We start from the raw sequence: 19,838 nt of genomic DNA on the forward strand, positions 1-19,838 counted from the left end.
TTCAGAGTATCTTGGCGTCTGCAGTCGTGTTATCCCTTTCCTACTGCTCTTGTGCTAAATGGGAGATGCCTCCACATGTGGATACTGCTAAAGTAACTACTATTCCTCTTCCTAATGCAGCCGCTCTTAAGGATGGTACAGACCGTAAGTTTAAGGCCGTCCTTAAGTCCATTTTTGTGGCAGCAGGTGCCTCTTTGAGGCCTGCCTTGGCACCTGCGTGGGTGAGCAAGGTTGTAGAACGCTGGTCAGAACAGCTGTCTGAAGGGTTTTTGGCAGGCAAGCCGTCCTCTGAATTTGCCCCACTAATGGAAGCAGTTCAGAGGACGACAGATTATTTAGGAGAGGCGGCTATGGACGCGGGATTGATTGGGGCACGTATTTCTGCCTGTGCAGTTTCGGCTTGTTGGACTCTCTGACTTAAGTCCTGGGAGGCTGATGTTGAGTCTAAAAAGGCTCTTGAGACCATACCTTTTTCTGGGGGGTGTTTTTGTTTGGACCTCAGCTTGACTCCATTGTCAGTCAAGCAACAGGAGGAAAGAGCACTTTTCTCCCTGTTAATGCTCCCAAACAAAGAATGTCCAGATTCCGGTCCTTTTGGTCCTCGGGCAGGTTTCAGGGTCAATATTCCTCGGGCCAATCTTTTAGGGGCCAGTCATCCACCCCCAGGGGTGGTTTGCAGCATGGGCACCAGGCCTGGTTTGCTCGAAGTCCAAAAGCGAAGCCTGCAGACAAGCAGTCTGCATGACAGGCATTTTGCTCCTCTGCTGTCGCCAGTGGTGGTAGCCTGTCTTCTCTTGTTCCGGGATCGGTAGTTTCAGTCTACCACAGATGTCTGTGCTGGGGGTCTGGTTGACCGGGGCGACAAGATTGATCTGCTCTGTCTTCCTCCCAGGCGGTTCTTTGCCACAGGGCTCCCTACTTGTCCATGAAAACAATTGGCTTTATGAGAAGCGATTCAATCCCTCCTTTCTTCAGGAGTGATTATTCCGGTGCCAGATTCTCAAAGAGGTTTGGTTTTTTATTCCAATCTTTTTCTCGTGCCAAAAACAGGCGGCTCTTTCAGACCCATTCTGAATCTGAAATCATTGAACACCCAGGTCAGAGTGCCCAGGTTTAAGATGGAGTCTTTGCGCTCGGTCATTCACGGCATGGAATAGGGAGGATTCATAGTGGCTCTAGACATCAAGGATGCCTATCTCCATGTGCCTATCTGGAAGGGTCATCAGTCCCTCTTGAGGTTAGCGGTCCGATCAGAGCACTTCCAATTTCAGCCTCTTCTCTTTGGTCTTGCCACAGCCCTGCGTGTTTTCACCATGATCACGGTGGTCATGGCTGCTCTGCTAAGGTACAAGGGGATTACAATCATCCCTTACCTGGACGATCTTCTTTTAAAGTCAGATTCTCCAGAGGTGCTTCTGTCGCATATCCAAGTAGTCATCCAGACTCTAGATTCTCACGGTTGGATTCTCAACTTCAAAAAGTCCAAGTTGATCCCATCCCAGCGGATGATCTTTTTGGGTCTTGTATTCGACAGCCAACAACGACGGGTGTTCTTACCTCAGGACAAGATTCTAGCCTTGCAGAAGATGGTGAAATCTCTGTTGGCGGCAAAAAAAGCACTCTGTGCATTTCGGCATGAGAGTTCTGTGCAAGATGGTTTCGACTTTGGAGGCTGTCCAGTTTGCTCAGTTTCATGTACAACAGTTCCAGTTGGAACTTCTGTCTCAATGGAACATATCCCATCTGAATCTAGCAGCCCAGGTATTCCGTCTGTCTCCGCAAGCGCGTCAGTCGCTTCTTTGGCGGTTGAACAAACAAAATATCTGCAGGGTCGCCAATTCTTAATTTGGAGTTGGACCTTGATCACAACTGATGCCAGCCTTCAAGTTTGGGGTCGTCTGTCTTCACGCTCGTTTTCAGGGTCTTTGGACTCTGAAGTAATCCTCCAAGCTTCCAATCAATGTCTTGGAACTGCGAGCAGTGTTTCATGCTTTTATGAGCACGCAACTCATGCTGCAGGGAAGGCCAGTGAAGATTCAGTCAGACAATGCCAAGGGTTTTTCCGAACGTGTGGTGCAAACCATGCTTCGGGCTCGTAAACCAGGTTCTGCAAAGATCTATCATCAAGTCTGGAAGACATATATTGGCTGGTGTGAAGAGAAGGAATTTCCTACTTCTTTTTGCTTGGCCAGGTTACTTAGGTTCTTGCAGGACGGGTTGGATGCAGGTTTGCGCCTTCGTTCTCTTAAGGGTCAGGTGTCAGCCCTTTCGGTCTTCTTTCAAAGACGACTTGCTGTCATACCTGATACAAACTTTCATTCAGGGAGTGCTCCATGTACCAACCTCCATATGTTCCTCCAGTAGCACCATGGTATTTGAATTTGGTGTTGAATGCTTTACAACATCCGCCTTTTGAATCCTTGAATACAGTGGAATTCAAATTTCTGACTTGGAAAACGGTTTTCCTTTTGGCCATATCTACGGCAAGAAGAGTTTCAGAGCTTGCTGCTTTATCTTGCAAATCTCCTCCTCTTGTTTTTCATGAAGACAGGGCAGTTCTTCGAACCAAGCCCTCTTTCCTTCCTAAGTTTGTGTCTAGATTTCATTTAAATCAGAACATTGTCATTCCTGCCCTGACTAATTCTATGTCTTTGGATAACGATGATTCTATTCGTTATCTCAATGTTGTCCGAGCCTTGCGCATTTATGTGAAAAGGTCTTGGAATGTGCGCAAGACTGAGGATCCTTTGATTCTCTATGATGCTCACAAGAGAGGCTGGCCAGCTTCTAAGGTGACTATAGCTAGGTGGATTATGACTGTTATCCGTCAAGCTTATAGTGGGGCTGCGGAGCCTGTCTCAGATAATCTGAGACCGCAATCTACAAGGTATGTAACTGCTTCCTGGGCGGCCCGTCATGGTGCCTCCAGTGAACAGCTGTGTAAAGCGGCCACGTGGTCTTCTGTACACACATTTACTAAGCTTTACAAGTTTAATGTGTTTGCATCCAAGGATGCCAGTTTTGGAATGAAGGTGCTTCGTGCCGTTTCTCCTGAGCGTTCCCTCCCGTGAGGCAGCCTTGAGATGTACCTGGTGTCCCCCAAAGGAGGATAGAGAAAATGGGATTTTTGTACTTACGTAAAATCCGTTTCGCTTAGTCCATTGGGGGACACCGGGTGCCCACCCTTAACGCTCTGGTTTCTCCTACTGTTTTACATGTTGTCTTGTTAAGAGAATGTTGTTGTTTTGTTATTTTTATTCTCTTTTCTGGTTTTCTCTCTCTCTGCTTTCTGTCGGCTTGGTTAAACATAAACTGAGGCTTACAGAAAGTGGGGTATAGAGGGGGAGGAGCAAGGGCTTAGTAAATAGAAGTTTAAAGTGCCAGTAGCCCAGTCCCTACTCTATACCGCAATGTCCCTGGTGTCCCCAATGCAGAAAAGAGAAACGGGTTTTACGCAAGTACAAAAATCCCATTATTTTTTTTCTTCATTCTATCCAAACCTTGCCATGTCCCCAGGACACCATACATGCCCTCGATTACATCACATATATCCCTTGTCACTAGGCCACACTCAAAATATTATAGGAAAGCTCTTGGAGGAAAGACAAAAAATTTGTGCGTCTAATAAATGAGGAGCTCTGCAATCAGACTTACAATCACCATCATAGAATCTAGGTAATTTTATTTAATGGAACAGTAAAACGAAGTGTGACAGCACTAATGAGTGTGTATATATAAAATTAATAAAAAATAATTTTAATCACAAAGACCAATATCTAAAATAAGTGACCTTTTTATTATCACCACAATAATAAAACAATAATAATAATTTAAAGAAATATCACCACAAGTCTGTTTCCAACGATTAGGTAGTTAAACAAACGGAGAGCCTCCCATGGAATTAATTGTAAATTCAAATAATTAGTTGGATCCAATTTAATTCAGGTTGGAGTAGTGTTGTTTTGCGTTAAAATCATGCCATAATTTTGATTTTGAGAGAGGATTATTGTAAGACTAAAACATTGATCTTATACATGCAAGTTTTTAAATCATTATGTAATTTTTCCTGACTTGTAACACTGATGCCTGTAATCACAAAATATTGTGCACAGAATACTAAGAAAAGGAGAATCCTTTACTAAATTTGACCACCAGTTGATGCAAAGTCCTCCCATTCAAATTATATATTTATTGTACATTATATTCTGTAGACTATACCAGGACATGAATCATATATACAGTTCTCTCTCTCATTATATTGCCATCTTAATGAACAGATGAACACTGGTGTTATAGCGAAGTTGATATGTAATGCAATTAATATTTTTATCTCTTGCACACTTTTGCAGATAATACAACTAATGACAAGCAAGTGGTGCTAGGAACGGAAATGGTATACAGTGGGAGTGATGCATAATACATTTATTTATTATATATGATATATATCAGAAATGTGACATTTTACAAAAGTTAGGGTAACAGATCACCCATTAATATCTTGTGTTATCCCCTGTGACTGTTCCCATTGTACCATGCATATTATATATGTTATGCAATCTCCACCCTGAAATTCTGATCTTGCCCATGATTTGGTAGAAGTGTGCAGTATAACATTTGTTTGTTTTACTTTTTTAAACCCATTATGGTATCCATTCAAATGTAAGAATAATTATTGGGCTGTATTGTGGAGTTTGTTGGTTTTTGGCTGATTACCTGTATTTTTTTTATATATTTTCAAATTTTTTCCAACATGAGGGCCTACATAAATCATTCATCTTGGTGTACTAAAGTGTTTTTTGTTTTTTTTTGTTTCTCTTGTTTTGTTTTTCTGGTAGTTATCTGAGAAAATCTGCATCGAGATCATATCTTTGAGTCTGGATGTTGATTCAGAAGTTGTACAGAATGAAACAATAAAAAGATTATTTGTAGAATATAAACTGTGTAATTTGCCAGCTGAAGAGACCCCAGTTTCACTACCAAAACCAATCCATGGGCAACAGATCCACTACAATTACACCAACGGTAACATATGCATGAGTTATTTGCAATATGGTGTGCACATGTAACATGCTGTCTGTTACTTTATCTATTATTACATGTACTAAATTGTTGTTATTCTAACAAGGGTATAAGCGTAAGGAATAAATTGTATAAACCAGAGGTGTAAACATTTTGGGCACCTAGTTGCTTAAAATAAGCATTTTGTTGACCAGTTGTCAGCCAGTCTCTCCCTTCTGTAAAACTGACAGATTTGTCAATATTGGACATGGGGTGCAGAGCTGCTTTATTGCATAGTCCCTTCCTTAAAATATAGTGTCACCAACCTGTGCCATCAGGGACTAGCAGAACCTAGACACATCCAAGAACAAGTTGCAATAATTAACACATTTTAAGAAGGAAGATGCACATTCAGGTGATGATGGTTATGATTATGTTAATTTATTTTCTGCACAAGATTTAAACCAATCTTGTAACCTTTATGTAGAAAGTAAATGAATATAAATATCATAAATACCATCACAATCTGATTTATTCCCTATCTGAAGGTCATCTATAGAGTGCAGTGGGTGAGAAGTAGGTTAAAAACGTAGGTTATGAGGTGTGGGTGTGTTAAAAACGGAGGCATGAGGCTCCTAAACCATCTTCCACCCTTGACAACAAATATGTATGTTTCAAAAAAAATAATAAATAAACAAGGAAATAAATAAATATATATATATTTATTGTGAGGGTAACACCCTTAGCTGGGATGGCAGTTACCCTCTGTGGGATTCAACTGACTCGGGTAGACCAGGGTGTATCCAAAATAAGGCATCACAGCACCACAAGGCGTTCACAAGGTAAAAGGTAGCATGTATCCTCCAGCAGACTCTACGGTTACGGTGTTGACCAGCCTGGATTACTAGTTCACACAGACCCTGTCCTGGTAGGGTTTCCTCCACCGGCACCACAATGCCTGGCCCAGAGTCCTTTTCGCTGATGTCTTGTACACCAGGATCCTCTAAGCTAGAATAGCTCTCTTGGCATTCTGCTCTCCCTATATTCTTGGTTGTATACACAGGGAGTAAGGTCAAATGTCTCACTTCTTCCCCTTACAGCAGGGGTCCATCAGTGGACACTTTAACTGTGAGACATACTGTCTCTGTTATCTTCATTATACAATGGGATGGCTTGACTCCATTAGCTATTTGGCTGAATACACTAAACAAAGGGTTACAATATAACATCAAGGAATGACACTTCACGCTTGCGTGAAATAACAAGACATTGGACACATTGTATCTGCCACATTACACAATCTGAGTTTGTGATACATTTTTATACGATAACATTTGTGTTGATACATGTTAATACATTTCCCAATGCTATTCCAGCCAGTATATTACTGTGGAAGCACATTGCATATCATCTAGAAGTTCTAACCTAATTACTTCTCGGATTACCTGTTGACCTAACTAATTAACTTGGGCTAAACTGCCAGCTAGTTATCTCAGACATTGTTCTGATTACAAACCAAATCTAAGCTGCACCTGATAACAATGGACATTTGAGACAAATGGTAATTACATTAGTTAACACAAGCAGAATGACTTCTGCTGTCCTGTTATTTTCACACAGTAGGACAATATTCTGTATATTTCTAATGCATACAATATTGCAGGTAATAGCATGGGCAGATTGTACCTAATAACATAAAATAATCGGTGGTAGTCAGCAAATTGGTGCTGATTAATCCAACAAGACTTACCCCACCGTCTTCACACTGAAGGGCTCCTTCCCGACGAGTCTGCAGGACGACCGATGTGGCCACCGACTGCAAGGAATCGCAATGAATGAAGAAGCCGGCGCGACTTGATGACGTCAGTGGGAACCGCAACGCTGTTATCGGTGCTGTTAAGGGGGTAATGCAAGTATGTGGCCATAGACAATGTACAACACTTTGTAAAGTACATTGTCCATGGCCGCATAGACATTCGTTGGCAAGGAGCCCTTCGGTGTGAAGACAGTGGGGTAAGTCTTGTCGAAATAATCACCATCATTATTCCACACCCCACCCAAAATAATAATACACATAATATACCAATGGTCTGGTGTATATACTTAGACTGGGCCTAGGATTAAAAAGTACATTAAACCGTGAGAAGTGGGTGAGGAACAAAAAGTTCTCAGTCCAGTAGCACCCCGTATTATGTATGTATATGCATGCATGTATGTATGTAGATATATGTATATTTATGTGTTTAACAAGCAATAACTGTTCTTATCCAAATACTGCTATATCTATCTATCTAGATATAGATATAGAGATAGATCTATAGATAGATATAGATATATTTTCTTTCAAACACTTCAGGATATGGACTGCACTTAGTTACATGCTCATGGTGACAGTGATGCATGGTTTAACATTTTCATACAATGTGCTTAAAATTGTTAAGTTCGATTTGTAATACACTACTATAGCATTCCACGAACAGACTATTCTCATCTGTGACTTCTCAAATCACATGAATATCTCCTAATGTTTTGTGTTATTTTTTTTCAACCTGTGCAGTGATTCATCTGGATAAGACAAACAATCAATCGATCAGAGATTCTATACGATCTGTACTGGTGAATCCTAATGCCAACACTGGGAGGTACCTTAATTTGTAGTGTTCTCCTAACCAGTTATTAACACTTTAATTTTTTAGTTTTCATCTTGGTGTAAATTCATAATTGTTCTTGAGATGAATTTCTGTGTTCAAATTGGAGTTTTTCATATTCCCATATTACGTAAGCACAGGCTTTCCAGAGGGGGTTCCCAAATGCCTGATATTGGAGTAAGTGTTGCAAGTGACAGTCTGCCCTGTATATATAATACTATAGATAGATATATGTACAATATTAATAACACTATTGATGGTCTATAGTATTGATACTGTATTATGTACATTGTGATTATGCACTTTATATCTTGTGTACATATATAGATATATATATATATATATATATATATATATATATATATTAAATCCATCTAAAATGTAGATATATACACATTGATATTCTTATACAGTATTAATAATATTCCATACTATATACATAATGCACTGTATAAGGAGATTAATTTGTACAGCTTCCAACATACTGGCTGGCATGTATACTGTGCTCCTGATAAGCTTTTGGTTACATCATTCAACTCTGCTCCTCTAAGATTGAGGCTATCAGACTTTTTATATTTCCTCCTTGGTTCCTTCTCCTGCAACCCTTATTGCTCTGCCTTCTTCTAACAATCAACTCTGGTGCTACTTTCGCCCTTCCTCGGGTGAAGAAATCCACTTCCTCATTCTTTCCTCCTACCCCTCTACCTGCCAACTGGATCCCAACCCCTCTCATCTCCTCAGCTCCCTCTCCCTTACTGCCTGCTCCTACCTTGCTCACCTCTTCAATCTGTCACTCCACTGGCATCGTCCCTACTTCCTTTAAACATGCCCTTATCTCTCCCTTTCTCAACAAACCAAATCTTGACCCCACCTCACTTGCTAAATTCCAGCCCATCTCACTCCTCCCGTTTAACTCTAAACTACTTGAGAGGATAGTCTGCAACTGCCTCACCAGGCACCTCTCGAACAACTCCCTCCTTGACCCTCTCCAGTCTGGCTTCCGCCTCCTCCACTCCACTGAAATCGCCCTAGCCAAAGTTACTAATGACCTTATCTTTGCTAAATCTAAGGGAAATTTTTCCCTGCTCATCCTCCTGGACCACGCAGCAGCCTTCAACACCGTTGACCATCCCCTCCTGTTGCAGACCCTTCTTTCTCTCAACCTATCTGCCTCAGTCCTCGCTTGGTTCACCTCCTAAATCGCCAACCGCTCTTTTCTGTATCCATTTCTGGTACATCCACCCTGTAGGAGTTCCTCAGGGCTCTGTTCTTGGACATCTACTCTTTTCACTCTACACTGCCTCCCTGGGTGATCTCATCACTTCTTTTGGTCTCCAATATCACCTCTACGCAGATGACATTCAACTCTACATTTCTTCTCCTGATCTCTCCCCCTTGCTCCTCTCTCGTGTATCTTACTGCCTTTCCGTCATCTCCTCTTGGATGTCTTCAAGTTTTTTCAAAATTAACATTGCCAAAACTGAGCTTGTTGACTTCCCACCTTCTAGATCTTCTTCCCATCTTGATCCCTCTATCACTGTTAACAATACTACCATGTCATCTGTTCCCCAACTCCGCTGCCTGGGCATCTTCCTTGACTCCTCCCTCTCCTCTGCCCTCCATAATCTCTTGCTCAATCCTGTTGTTTCCAATTCCGCGATATCGCCCGCATCCGGCCCTTCCTTTCTCAGGATGCCACCAAAACTATTATCCATGCACTCATCATCTCTTGTCTTGATTACTGAAACCTCCTTCTCCACAGGCCTCTCTCTCTCCCACCTCGCCCTCCCTTAGGTCTATAATTAACGGTGCTGCGAGACTCATCTTCCTCTCCCGCTGCTCCTCTTCTGCCTCCCCACTTTGCCTTGTCCTACACTGGCTTCCTTTCCCCTACAGAATCCTTTTCATACTCCTCACCCTCAAGGCCCTCTACCACTCCACTGCCCCTTACATCTCCAACCTCCTCTCCATTCATACCCCATCATGTTCCCTGCGTTCAGCCAATGACCGTAGCCTCTCCTCCTCTCTGATCACCTCATCCCAGAATCCAAGATTTCTCCTGGGATGCCCCCCTCCACTGGAACGACCTCCCACGCTCCTCCAGCCGACTGTCCCCTAATTTGTGCACCTTTAAACAGGCACTTAAAACTCACCTCTTCCTCAAAGCCTACCAGCCATCCACCTAACTTGCTCTCCATGCCTGACTTCCTCACCTATCTTCCCTACCCCGCCACTCGTATATCTTGCAATTGTTCCCCTTTAACTCCTCATTGTGCCTCATGTCTGTTTCCCCTCCCTTTAGGATGTAACCTCTCACAAGCAGGGCCCTCTTCCTTCCTGTCTCTCTACCTATTCTTCTGCTCCCTCCTCAATGTGTAAGCTATGTTGGGAGCTTTGAAGTCCTGGTATTTTTTTGTTTTTTGTTCTGTATGGTTCTACCCTGTATGATCCACTGTCTGTAGTCTGTATGGCGCTGCGGATAGCTTGTGGCGCCCTATAAATAAAGTTTAATAATAACTTTAGGACATCTGACTGTCCTGAGCAGTGGTTTTTGATTAGCTCAGAATGATTACCCAAGTTTACAGTGAGATTACTTCAGCCCACAGGGCTTCCCAAATAACAGCAAATTTACTTTTCTATCTAAGGTAAAATATCAGGACTTACAAGAAAGGGGTGAAATAGTTTTGCTAATTCTTTTCTCTGTAATGTTCTTTGCATATAGCATCTAATGTGCATTTAGACTTTATGCAGATTTTTCATTTTAATGTTAGATGTTCAAACCTGCATTACAGAGACACACTAAAGAAAACATTTTAAATGACTTCTTGCCATGCACTAACCATTTTTAAACTTGCATAGAAGTAGATAGGCTGCAGAATTGATTAGCTTGATACATTTACAAATCAATGTTGTAATTTAATAAATAATCCCTAATATCTATGTCTGTATGTTGCGGTATGCATACTAGCTAGCATTAAGTGAGTATATTTGTAATCTTATATTTAAATCCGAAATAAAGTGTCCTCTCAAAGAGGCAAAAAGCTCTGCCCATATCGCGATAAAGATGCATGGAGGCAATACTGTTGTAGTAAGCAAAAACAAAAAACAGATTTAAAAGCTGGATGTAAAAACATGAATGTACTGAATCAATAATAGTGCTATAATGAACCCATACTCAATATATAGATATACATGGACAGCACAGTGGCCTAGTGGTTAGCACTTCTGCCTCACAGCACTGGGGTCATGAGTTCGATTCCTGACCATGTCCTATCTGTGTGGAGTTTGTATGTTCTCCCCGTGTTTGCGTGGGTTGCCTCCGGGTGTAGGTTAATTGGCTGCTAACAAATTGACGCTAGCCTGTGTGTCTCTGTGTATATGTTAGGCAGGGCCACCTTAACAACATTATAGGCCCCCGGGCAAAGCAGTGCAGCGGGGCCCCTACCTCTATATATGTGTATCATATATATATAGATATAGATATAGATATAGATATAGATAGATATATTTGCAGGATTTTTTTTTTTTGGAGGATTATTTATTTTACTTAAAAGCCCTGCCTGTGGGGCCCCCGGGCACCTGCCCATCATGCCCAATGGAAAAGATGGCCCTGATGTTAGGGAATTTAGACTGTAAGCCCCAATGGGGCAGGGACTGATGTGAGTGAGTTCTCTGTACAGCTCTGCGGAATTAGTGGTGCTATATAAATAAACGATGAAGATGCTACTAGTATAACTAGTAGGAGGCGGAGAAGAGTACTCCAAGCACACAAACACTCACTCTGAGAGTCCCCATATGAACACACCTGTCTTGCTGGCGCTACTCTCCAGTGCACTGATAGAGCGCTGAGATCTGCAATACGCATCAGACTTTATAGAAGCAGCTGCTGACACTGGCACTGGTTGCTGTGATTAAACTTTATGTTGTGGCTGTGGCTCTCATAAAATAGTTTACACTACTGATATTGTAATAGTGATTCGAGCAGGAGGGGAGTTCCCAGGCAATGGGGCTCTGACCTCCATTCCCCCCGCCCCCCCCCCCCCCCCCCCCACCAGAATGAGCGGCTCTTATTTTGACTTTTGGGGCTTGCCATTTGCATTTCAGCATTTTGAATCCATGGTTTACCCACTGAGACAGAATTTAAATATATATAGAGTTGTTGTTAGGGCCTGTTAGGGAAGAATATAAGGAAAACATCTTATTTTCAAGATACTTAAGAGGCTTTTTCATATTGTCCTTAGGTGTAACTTAATAGTAATTTTTCTTTTTCATTTTTATAGTGAAGCTGAGAAGTAAAATGCAGCCCAGTGTTTCATATGCACTGGAATTGCATGCTCATATCTGCATTTGCCTATTACATCAGATTGTGTCCTCCTTTTTCAGCGTTATTTAGATTTTCTGCACATTAAACTTGAGCATTTATGTTTTTGTTTGTTAAAGCACCAAGGCATTCTCTGAAATGTCATTTGAGGATGAACCTTAAAAATGAAATTGAACTTATGTTTATTTTCAATTTAGGTTGTTCTCTGTGCAGAGTGACTTGTATGTTTCACTGAGCACTATAGCTAAACTCTTTTTTTCCATATCTGAATTTAGTATTATAAATGGTAACTGCTGCATTTCTTGTTCCAGTGTAAAGTGAAATGTCACTCATAAACTCCAACTGAACTCCGGCCAGATTACCATGTAGATTTGGATGTCACATTGAGCGTAGAGCTGCCCAGGACCACCACTCTGCCCTTGTTTTTTTTTTAAAAAAAAAATGCAGACAGGGGGCGGTTTTTATTTCACAATTTAGTCCATAAAACTTTTGGGGCATTATATTGTCCGAATAGTATGGGATATTATTTTGGTGTAATGTCCTGTTTAAAACCCAGCATCCAATGTAAAGCTGCCATATTGACCCTAAACCTCAATAAAATTTATTGCAGTTTATCCATTCAATAATTATTATTTATGTAGTAATATCCCAAAATGAAACCAAATTCAAATTAGGTATAAAAAAACAATGACTAATATTGTTTGTTATTCCCCAAAAGGGAAAAGCAAACTGTATCATTATTTATTGAAATGTGACATTAATGACATTTATTTCTTTATTTTTTTTATTTTTTTTTTAGAATAGAGGATTTTTGGATTTGACTCAGAGGAAGCCCATCCACATTTAATATAATCGAATGAGGTTTACTCAGAACCTTAAACCAGTTATCTTTACAAGCAGATCATAGTTTGATCTGTGATGCCAAGAAACATCAAAATCCACCATGTCTTACATTCTGATCCCAGAGCCAGCCCAAAATGGAGTTTGACTGCTACACAAACCACAAATTCAAAGCATCTTGTGCATTGCCCTGCAATTAAGTATTTTAAAGTAGGAATAAAACTTGGCCATGAAGTCTGGATGTTGAAATACAGCTTAAAGAACACATACATCTTTCTCAGTCTTAAAAGCCCTTCTTAAATTTCATAAGCTACCAAGGGTGTGTGTTTTCCACATTTTACAGAGGAAGCAGCATTTTACTGTGGTTAGTTTTGATCCAAAGTCAGGTCATAGAAGGGTTTGTGGGACAGATTCCCTATTAATCACTCTGTCACAAAAAAATAAATAACCGTTAATCACAATATTTTATATTTAAGGACTTTAATAACCCTTTTAGTGAGGAAAATGGTTAAGTAGTCATGCAGAATATATATGTACAAAGTAAGTAAATAAGGTAACCTACCCGATTACTCAGATCAGTGTATTCAAGTTTTCCCAAGAGATTTTATTAGGATTGCTTGCATTGTAGACTATATGTTATTTATATTGTTCAACAAAGCCTATGAATATTTCTGGTAAAGTTAAGGCCAGAAAAGAACATTGGGAAGCTACATCTTTTCCTGCCTTCATTATGTGGACAGTCCTAGGTGTTTAAATGAATGTGTTTTAAGACAGTTCATGTTTTAACTTTTTTTTACGCCTTTAAAATTTTTGAAAAGTGCTACTTCAATATCGTTTGATTAATTGGATCATTCACATGTGATACCTTATACTCGTTTTGGCAAAGTAGTTAAGGGTTAAACGTATTTTCCATGACAGTAATTTGTAATTGTTTTTCATCTGTCAGTGTTAAGTTTACAGTTGTTAGTGATCCACCAGAGGACGAGCAAGACCTGGACTGTGACGACATCGGGTTTAGTAATGTTAGCCTGATAGAAATATTGAAGACGGATAAAGACATCATCAACAAACAAATGGAAAGTAAGTTTCACATGTCTTGCTCCACCTATGCTAACTGTGGTATATTACTTCAATATTCCTATTATATATCTTAGTAATATGTTACAGAAATTCATTTTTAATGCAAACAACAGTTACAAAAGCAATCTAGCTGTGCTGCAATAGTAACCTAGTAGCCTGCCTAAAACATGTGGAAGTCATTTGCTTTCCAGTTGATGATAAAAGTGTTTTAATGTTTTTCTAAGCCTCTCTTCTCAACCTTCTTGTCAGTTTAAGTTTAATCTTTTTTTTGTTGGCTTCTGAAATATTGTTTGACAACCAACCTGTGTGCTCAATTTCTGCATATTTCTTTCCTAACTGATCATGTAGCTGTATGACAATAATGTAGAATGAGCGTAGAAAATAGGGAGCAAGCAGCTCAAATACAATTTCTAGGCAAATGTTTAGTGATGCCATAGTTTAAATGTGCATGTTGCCACATTGCATTCCATTTAGTGTTCTCCGTGGTCACCTACGTATGTCCAGAGCGCAGCAATGTTTTTGAATGTTGCTGCCTCTCATCGAATATCTCTGTTTTGTAAAATGCAGAACTTCCCACTGCCTCTGTTTCAGATATAGATGGAATTCACAACTTACAGAATTAAGAAACTCACTTTGCTAAGCCCTGCAGCTTTTTCTTCACTGGAACAATGGCATTGAGGCAAAAATCCAGGTACCCACCGGTACCTAGTAGACACCAAATCTAAAAAATGGCACCAGAAATAGTCGTAACAAACCTTAACATTGTCATATTGATCAGTTTGTCTGCAATGTGTTTAAATTCTACCATTGCAATTCACCCTCCCTACACATGCAGACAATATTATTTTATGGCAATTTAAAGTTAATTAATAATCAGTATAACCTAATATATCCTAAATACCTTCAATTCTATTAAGAACTAGACTTCTGTCTCTTGTGTTCTCTTGACACATAAATGTATTTGAAATTTAAAGTACCTAAACATTTTTGTCTTAATCAGTGTTTTATTGCAGACTGTGACGCTGAAACAGAAAATGTTTAAAAACAGAAATGTAGTTATTCATTATATAATTTCTCATTCCTTAGTAGGGGTACAAAGGGGGTGCATTATATTTTGCACCTAGGAGACAGGGCACTGTAAGAACATGAATTGAATTCTCTTCTTTGTATGACCCTCTTGTTTCCTTGCCCCTTTTTCCAGTACTCTGCAAAAGAGGGAGGTACTGCACTTTCAGCACATTATTTTTTTGATTCATTTTAATTAAGTTTTGCACAGACTGAAAGAAAGACATCCTCAGCTCTCCCTTAAAGCATTGCAGGGTGGTGTTCTTTGCACTCTCTTTCTGCCCACTTCATGGCCTCAAAAGTCACAATTACTACGCATAATAGCCCTGCTGACTGTTATTGAGACCATGTTGTAGGCACAAAAGCTCTCTTCTTTCCTTGTCTATCATAGGGTTTGTAAATCTTACTTGGTCTGGTGTGAAGAAATAAAATTTCCACCAAAGTTGTTTTATAGTTCTCAATTGCTTATTTTTTTCCAGGGGGGCTGGAAAAAAAAAGCCTTGTTCAGAGTCCTCTCAAGGTACAGGTTTCTTTCCTCTCAGTTTTTTTAAGCGGCTTCAGTTAGCGCCACTTCTTGTCAAGGGGATTTTACAAGGCGTGGACCATGGGCGGTCACTCTTACTTCCCCCTTTTCTCAGTGAGATTGAAATATGATTTAAGGGTCCTGCACATTGCTCCCTCTGAGGCCCTTCATTCTGTTAACTTTGAAGTTTATTTTTCACTTAACTATTGTCTAAGCTGGTAGATCCATGAAAAACTGTCCTGTGTACGATTCCCTTGTTGCAACCTAAGTTTTGGGTTTACACATTGACCAGAGCAAATCCAAGCAAGCAGAAATTTATTCCTTGGATTTGAGGGCTTCCTTCGCACAGATACTCTGTTTGTCCTTTAGGAGGGACATGGAAAGGATGTGGTGCCTCCACCCATTCAATCATTTGTTGGATCAGGATGGCAATCTGGCAGGGCTACCAGTTCCCTTTTGGCTGACAGCACTGTAAACCAGGGTGGTTGGTCCCTCTTGGTGTGGGGTGTTGGCAGTCCTCCAGGCTATTTTTCATTTCTAGGCATTCCTATCCTCCTGTTAAGGGTGACTTTAGGGCATTGCACAATCTGTGTTCCCTTGCTGCTGATGGAGAAAATGTTTTTTAGACTTATAGTTCCTTACCGTTTCCTAAGGCTGTATGAGAACACCCAGGATTGAGTATTTTTTTTTTTACTACTTTTCTTGTCTCCAGGCTGGGCTATTTGTGATCTGGGAATGAAAATGGGAACAGGGAGTTATATGGTGGAAGTGGAGATTGTTCTTGTCTTTTTTTTTTTTCCCTACAGTGTCCTGCCTTCTAAAGGTGAAACATAACCCACCATGTATTACCCTCTACACCTTAGAGTAAGAGAATTATTAATAAGAACAAAAATGTCCTATCTTAAAGTAAAAAACTAAAATATGTAGCTTGTGTTTTAAGCTCCTGAAACATGAGCAGCTCCACTATCCACCATGGCTAAATGTCTTTAACAACCTGAAGCCTGGTATAATGTATCCAGGTAAAAAGAGTCAGAATATTTTTGAAAATCACTGTATTTGTGCTATTTGCATACTGCTGTTTTGCAGTACATGAATTTAGATGCCCTGTTGTGTGTATATTGCCTAGCCTTTTCATTGGTAGGCAGTCTTGAATGGGACATAGTCAGAAGACACTACCGAATCCGTTTTTAATTTGGTGTGTTTTGGCAAAGAAGAGAAGTATTTTTCATGTTCTTCTAATCCATCTGTCTTTCGTATATATTCACTAAACAAGCTTGTGTCCCATGACTAATTCTAAAAGTGTTCTATGATGAAATGTACAATAGTCTGTAAAGGCAACACACACAGACTTGGGTTGTTTTGCGTTATTGTACTATGCCAGTATTGTCATTCCTAGCCTTACTCTATTTAGGCTAATAGCATCACAGGTAAATCTAGTCTTTCAACTGGCTAACATAAACTGTGAAATCACCCCTTCCTTTTAGTATATTACACAACTGCACTTGTTGTAAAAAATTATAAAAGTCCAGCCCAAGGAAAAGAATTGCACGCATTAGTAATACCTTGTGGCCCCAGCACTAGGTATTACTAATGCGTAAAATCAGCACTGTGTCTCCATTAGTACTACCAGCCACTGTATTCTCATTATCATCATCATTTATTTATATAGTGCAGCAAATTCCATAGTGGTTTACAACTGGGGACGAACATGATAATAGACTATACTGGGTAATACAGACAGACAGAAAGGTAAGAGGGCCCTGCTCGCAGGCTTACAGTCTGAGTCCATGGCAATTGGACACATGAGGTTAAGTCTACATACTGCATTTCGCTCTCATAAAAATTTAGTTTTTATATTTGGATTTAGTATGATGGTGCCTTAAGATGAAAAAACCTTAGCACAATATCATGTTTTCTCTAACTATATATTTTTTCCTTTCTTTTTTTTTTCCTTCCTGGTCCAGTTTATGATTCAGTGTCTGGAGTGAAAATAATTGGTAAGATGACCGTGACAGTGAAAGCTGCTGAGGCACTTCGGTCATTGATGCAGGATTAAAAAGACAAGTCTATGCATGGAAATGAATTACCGAACTTTGTTGCTTCCTCCAGATTTGTTCCAGTTTTGATCTTTAAAATTAATGTTTAATATGTTGATAATAAACTGAATTTAATAGAGAAATCCAGGCCACATATAACATTTTCAGTCCCACTTTTTTTATTTTAATGATCACATTCTTGTTGTTTTCAATCAACTGCAAAAACACATAAATATTTAACAGTTTCTAAAAACAGATCTCCTCATGAAATGTTTGGCAAATGTTTATATTGCAAGAATGTGTGGTAAAATGCTAACATTTGGCATTGTGTAGAAAATTATACAATTGCAGTACTGTAATCTCCTACAGGACCCAGAGAAACAATATTTCATATTCATCCTAGTCTACCCTTCAGAATAATACTGTGCCATTTAGGTGTATTTTGGCTGAACGAAGCGTGTGATTTCTCTATTTGCATCAGTTTAGTGTGTTGGAAATTTTTGTTTTGAAGAAGTTATTTTTACAAGTGCAATATGTGTAGTTATGATATTTTTATATGTATATTTTCATGTGTAAATTATTAAAATAAATCTCTTTTTGTATTAAGTGCTTGGTTATTTTATAATGGTTAAATAAACCAAATATTGTTTATCTTTTTTTAAAGTTAATTATTGTATGTTTATGGTGATATCGGTGAAATTAAGCGATGCAAATACCACCAAATGTAGGACAAAGTTTCCTTACCACCACATAGACGCCAACAAAATGGTGAGGAGTTTGAGAAAATAGTGTGTAGTCTCTGAGGGATGAGATACCAACGATAAGATCAGCAAGACGAACACAAAAATATATTAACTCAGATGAAAGTTTTAGAGAGGTGTATGCTGATTTAGTGTCAGTCTTCAGAATCAAGTACTTTTGCTATACCATCTTCCCATTTAAGTTCATGGTTATATTTTAGTTTTAGACGATAAAATGTAGATAAGAGGCCTATAGAGGATGATCTTTGTGTGCAGAAAGATACTGGAGGGAAATAATGCTATATATCAGAATGAGTGTGATATATAGTTTTGTGGGTGTGACCTGGGGCCTCGAGCGCCAAAAAATAAATGAACGGTAGAGAGCTGAAGGGGTAAAGGGAGTGAGAATCTTTGCACAGTCAGGAGAAAGCACTAGTAGAAACTGTGTGAACTTTAGTGTGTTCTAATAAAAATAGTAAAAATAAATACAAACTATAAGCTGACAAAGATAATCTAAGTATAACCTAGACAGCAGATAACATATGATTAGCAGTAGGTCAGTGTATCGTACCTTTTGGTGGAGGTAGCCCTGTGAGATAACCAAGAAGGGCCAATCATGGTGATTCAGGGTGAACAGAAATATCTTAAGTCCCTTGTGGTGGTTTTCACCAAATCAACTAAATGTACAAAAGGCGAAATGGTAACAAAATTTCCCAAGTTGTTGTGTGGGAATGTACATGTGTTTCCCAATGGTCTCGCACGGCAGCTGACCCAAACAAATAGCATATGTACTATCTAAAGAAGTCTGGGTCATCCAGAGTCGAAAGTTAACTAGTAAAAATAATTCACATTTATAAAATATTAAAACTCGAAAAGAGGTTTGTGATTCTCAAAGGGACGAAAGCCCAAACACCAAAACATTTCAATACAAATTTTCCAGTACCATGTATATAAGAACGAAGCGTTAAACTACTAGAAACTAAGTGTGCCCTAGATGTAAGTCAAACAGAGCAATTAATTTTAACTCTAAATAAACAGATACAAGATTAAATGGGTACGTTGTTAAGTGTCTGCTCTTGTCAGAAGGTAATGATCAAGCTGAAAACCATTCTATGGATGGGGGTTTTTTCCTAGGAGGAGAAGTCCTATGAGGTGAAGGCACCTGCTGTGAACCTATAAATTGGTTGAGCAACTTCCATTTCTGTATTTTTGTTTGAGAGGCATATTTAGTATCAGTAGCTGATGGGGAGTGCTGGTCCTCTATTGCCATTTGGTAAGTAAGCTCTCGATTTAAAAATTCTTAAAAGTGTGGCCCAATATATGGGAACTCTCGTTGTTTAGAGTTAGGACCACCCTTTTACCAGAAGCGACTTGACGTGGTGGGTGGCTTACCATACATTTGCAAATGTATTTAACTAAAAATTCAGCATTTTTATGTACAAGTAGAAAGGCAGCTCTTTTACTGGTTCACAGCAGCGTTGCTTCAGGATTTTTCTCTATATTTTTTCCTTTCAGGAAACTAAAAGTAACCACTTTCTCTATTTTGTTAACTACATAAAAATGTATTAAAAAGCTCTAGTAGCATTT

The 19,838-nt window shown here is 39.5% G+C and overlaps 1 protein-coding gene across 1 annotated transcript in view; it reads left to right on the top strand.

The window, feature by feature from the left end:
* The window catches only part of RPGRIP1L (RPGRIP1 like), a 113,206-nt gene extending 95,126 nt beyond the window's left edge, over positions 1 to 18,080 (top strand). Inside the window, exons 23-26 of the mRNA XM_075188841.1 lie at positions 4,836 to 5,022; positions 7,556 to 7,640; positions 13,754 to 13,887; positions 17,440 to 18,080. Coding sequence (XP_075044942.1) covers positions 4,836 to 5,022; positions 7,556 to 7,640; positions 13,754 to 13,887; positions 17,440 to 17,531 — 498 coding nt within the window. The 3' untranslated portion in view covers positions 17,532 to 18,080. The remainder of the gene's footprint in view (positions 1 to 4,835; positions 5,023 to 7,555; positions 7,641 to 13,753; positions 13,888 to 17,439) is intronic.
* The last annotated feature ends 1,758 nt before the right edge of the window (positions 18,081 to 19,838 follow it).

This window comes from Mixophyes fleayi, chromosome 10 (assembly GCF_038048845.1).
Source record: "Mixophyes fleayi isolate aMixFle1 chromosome 10, aMixFle1.hap1, whole genome shotgun sequence".
In the NCBI taxonomy this organism is placed as follows: domain Eukaryota; kingdom Metazoa; phylum Chordata; class Amphibia; order Anura; family Limnodynastidae; genus Mixophyes; species Mixophyes fleayi.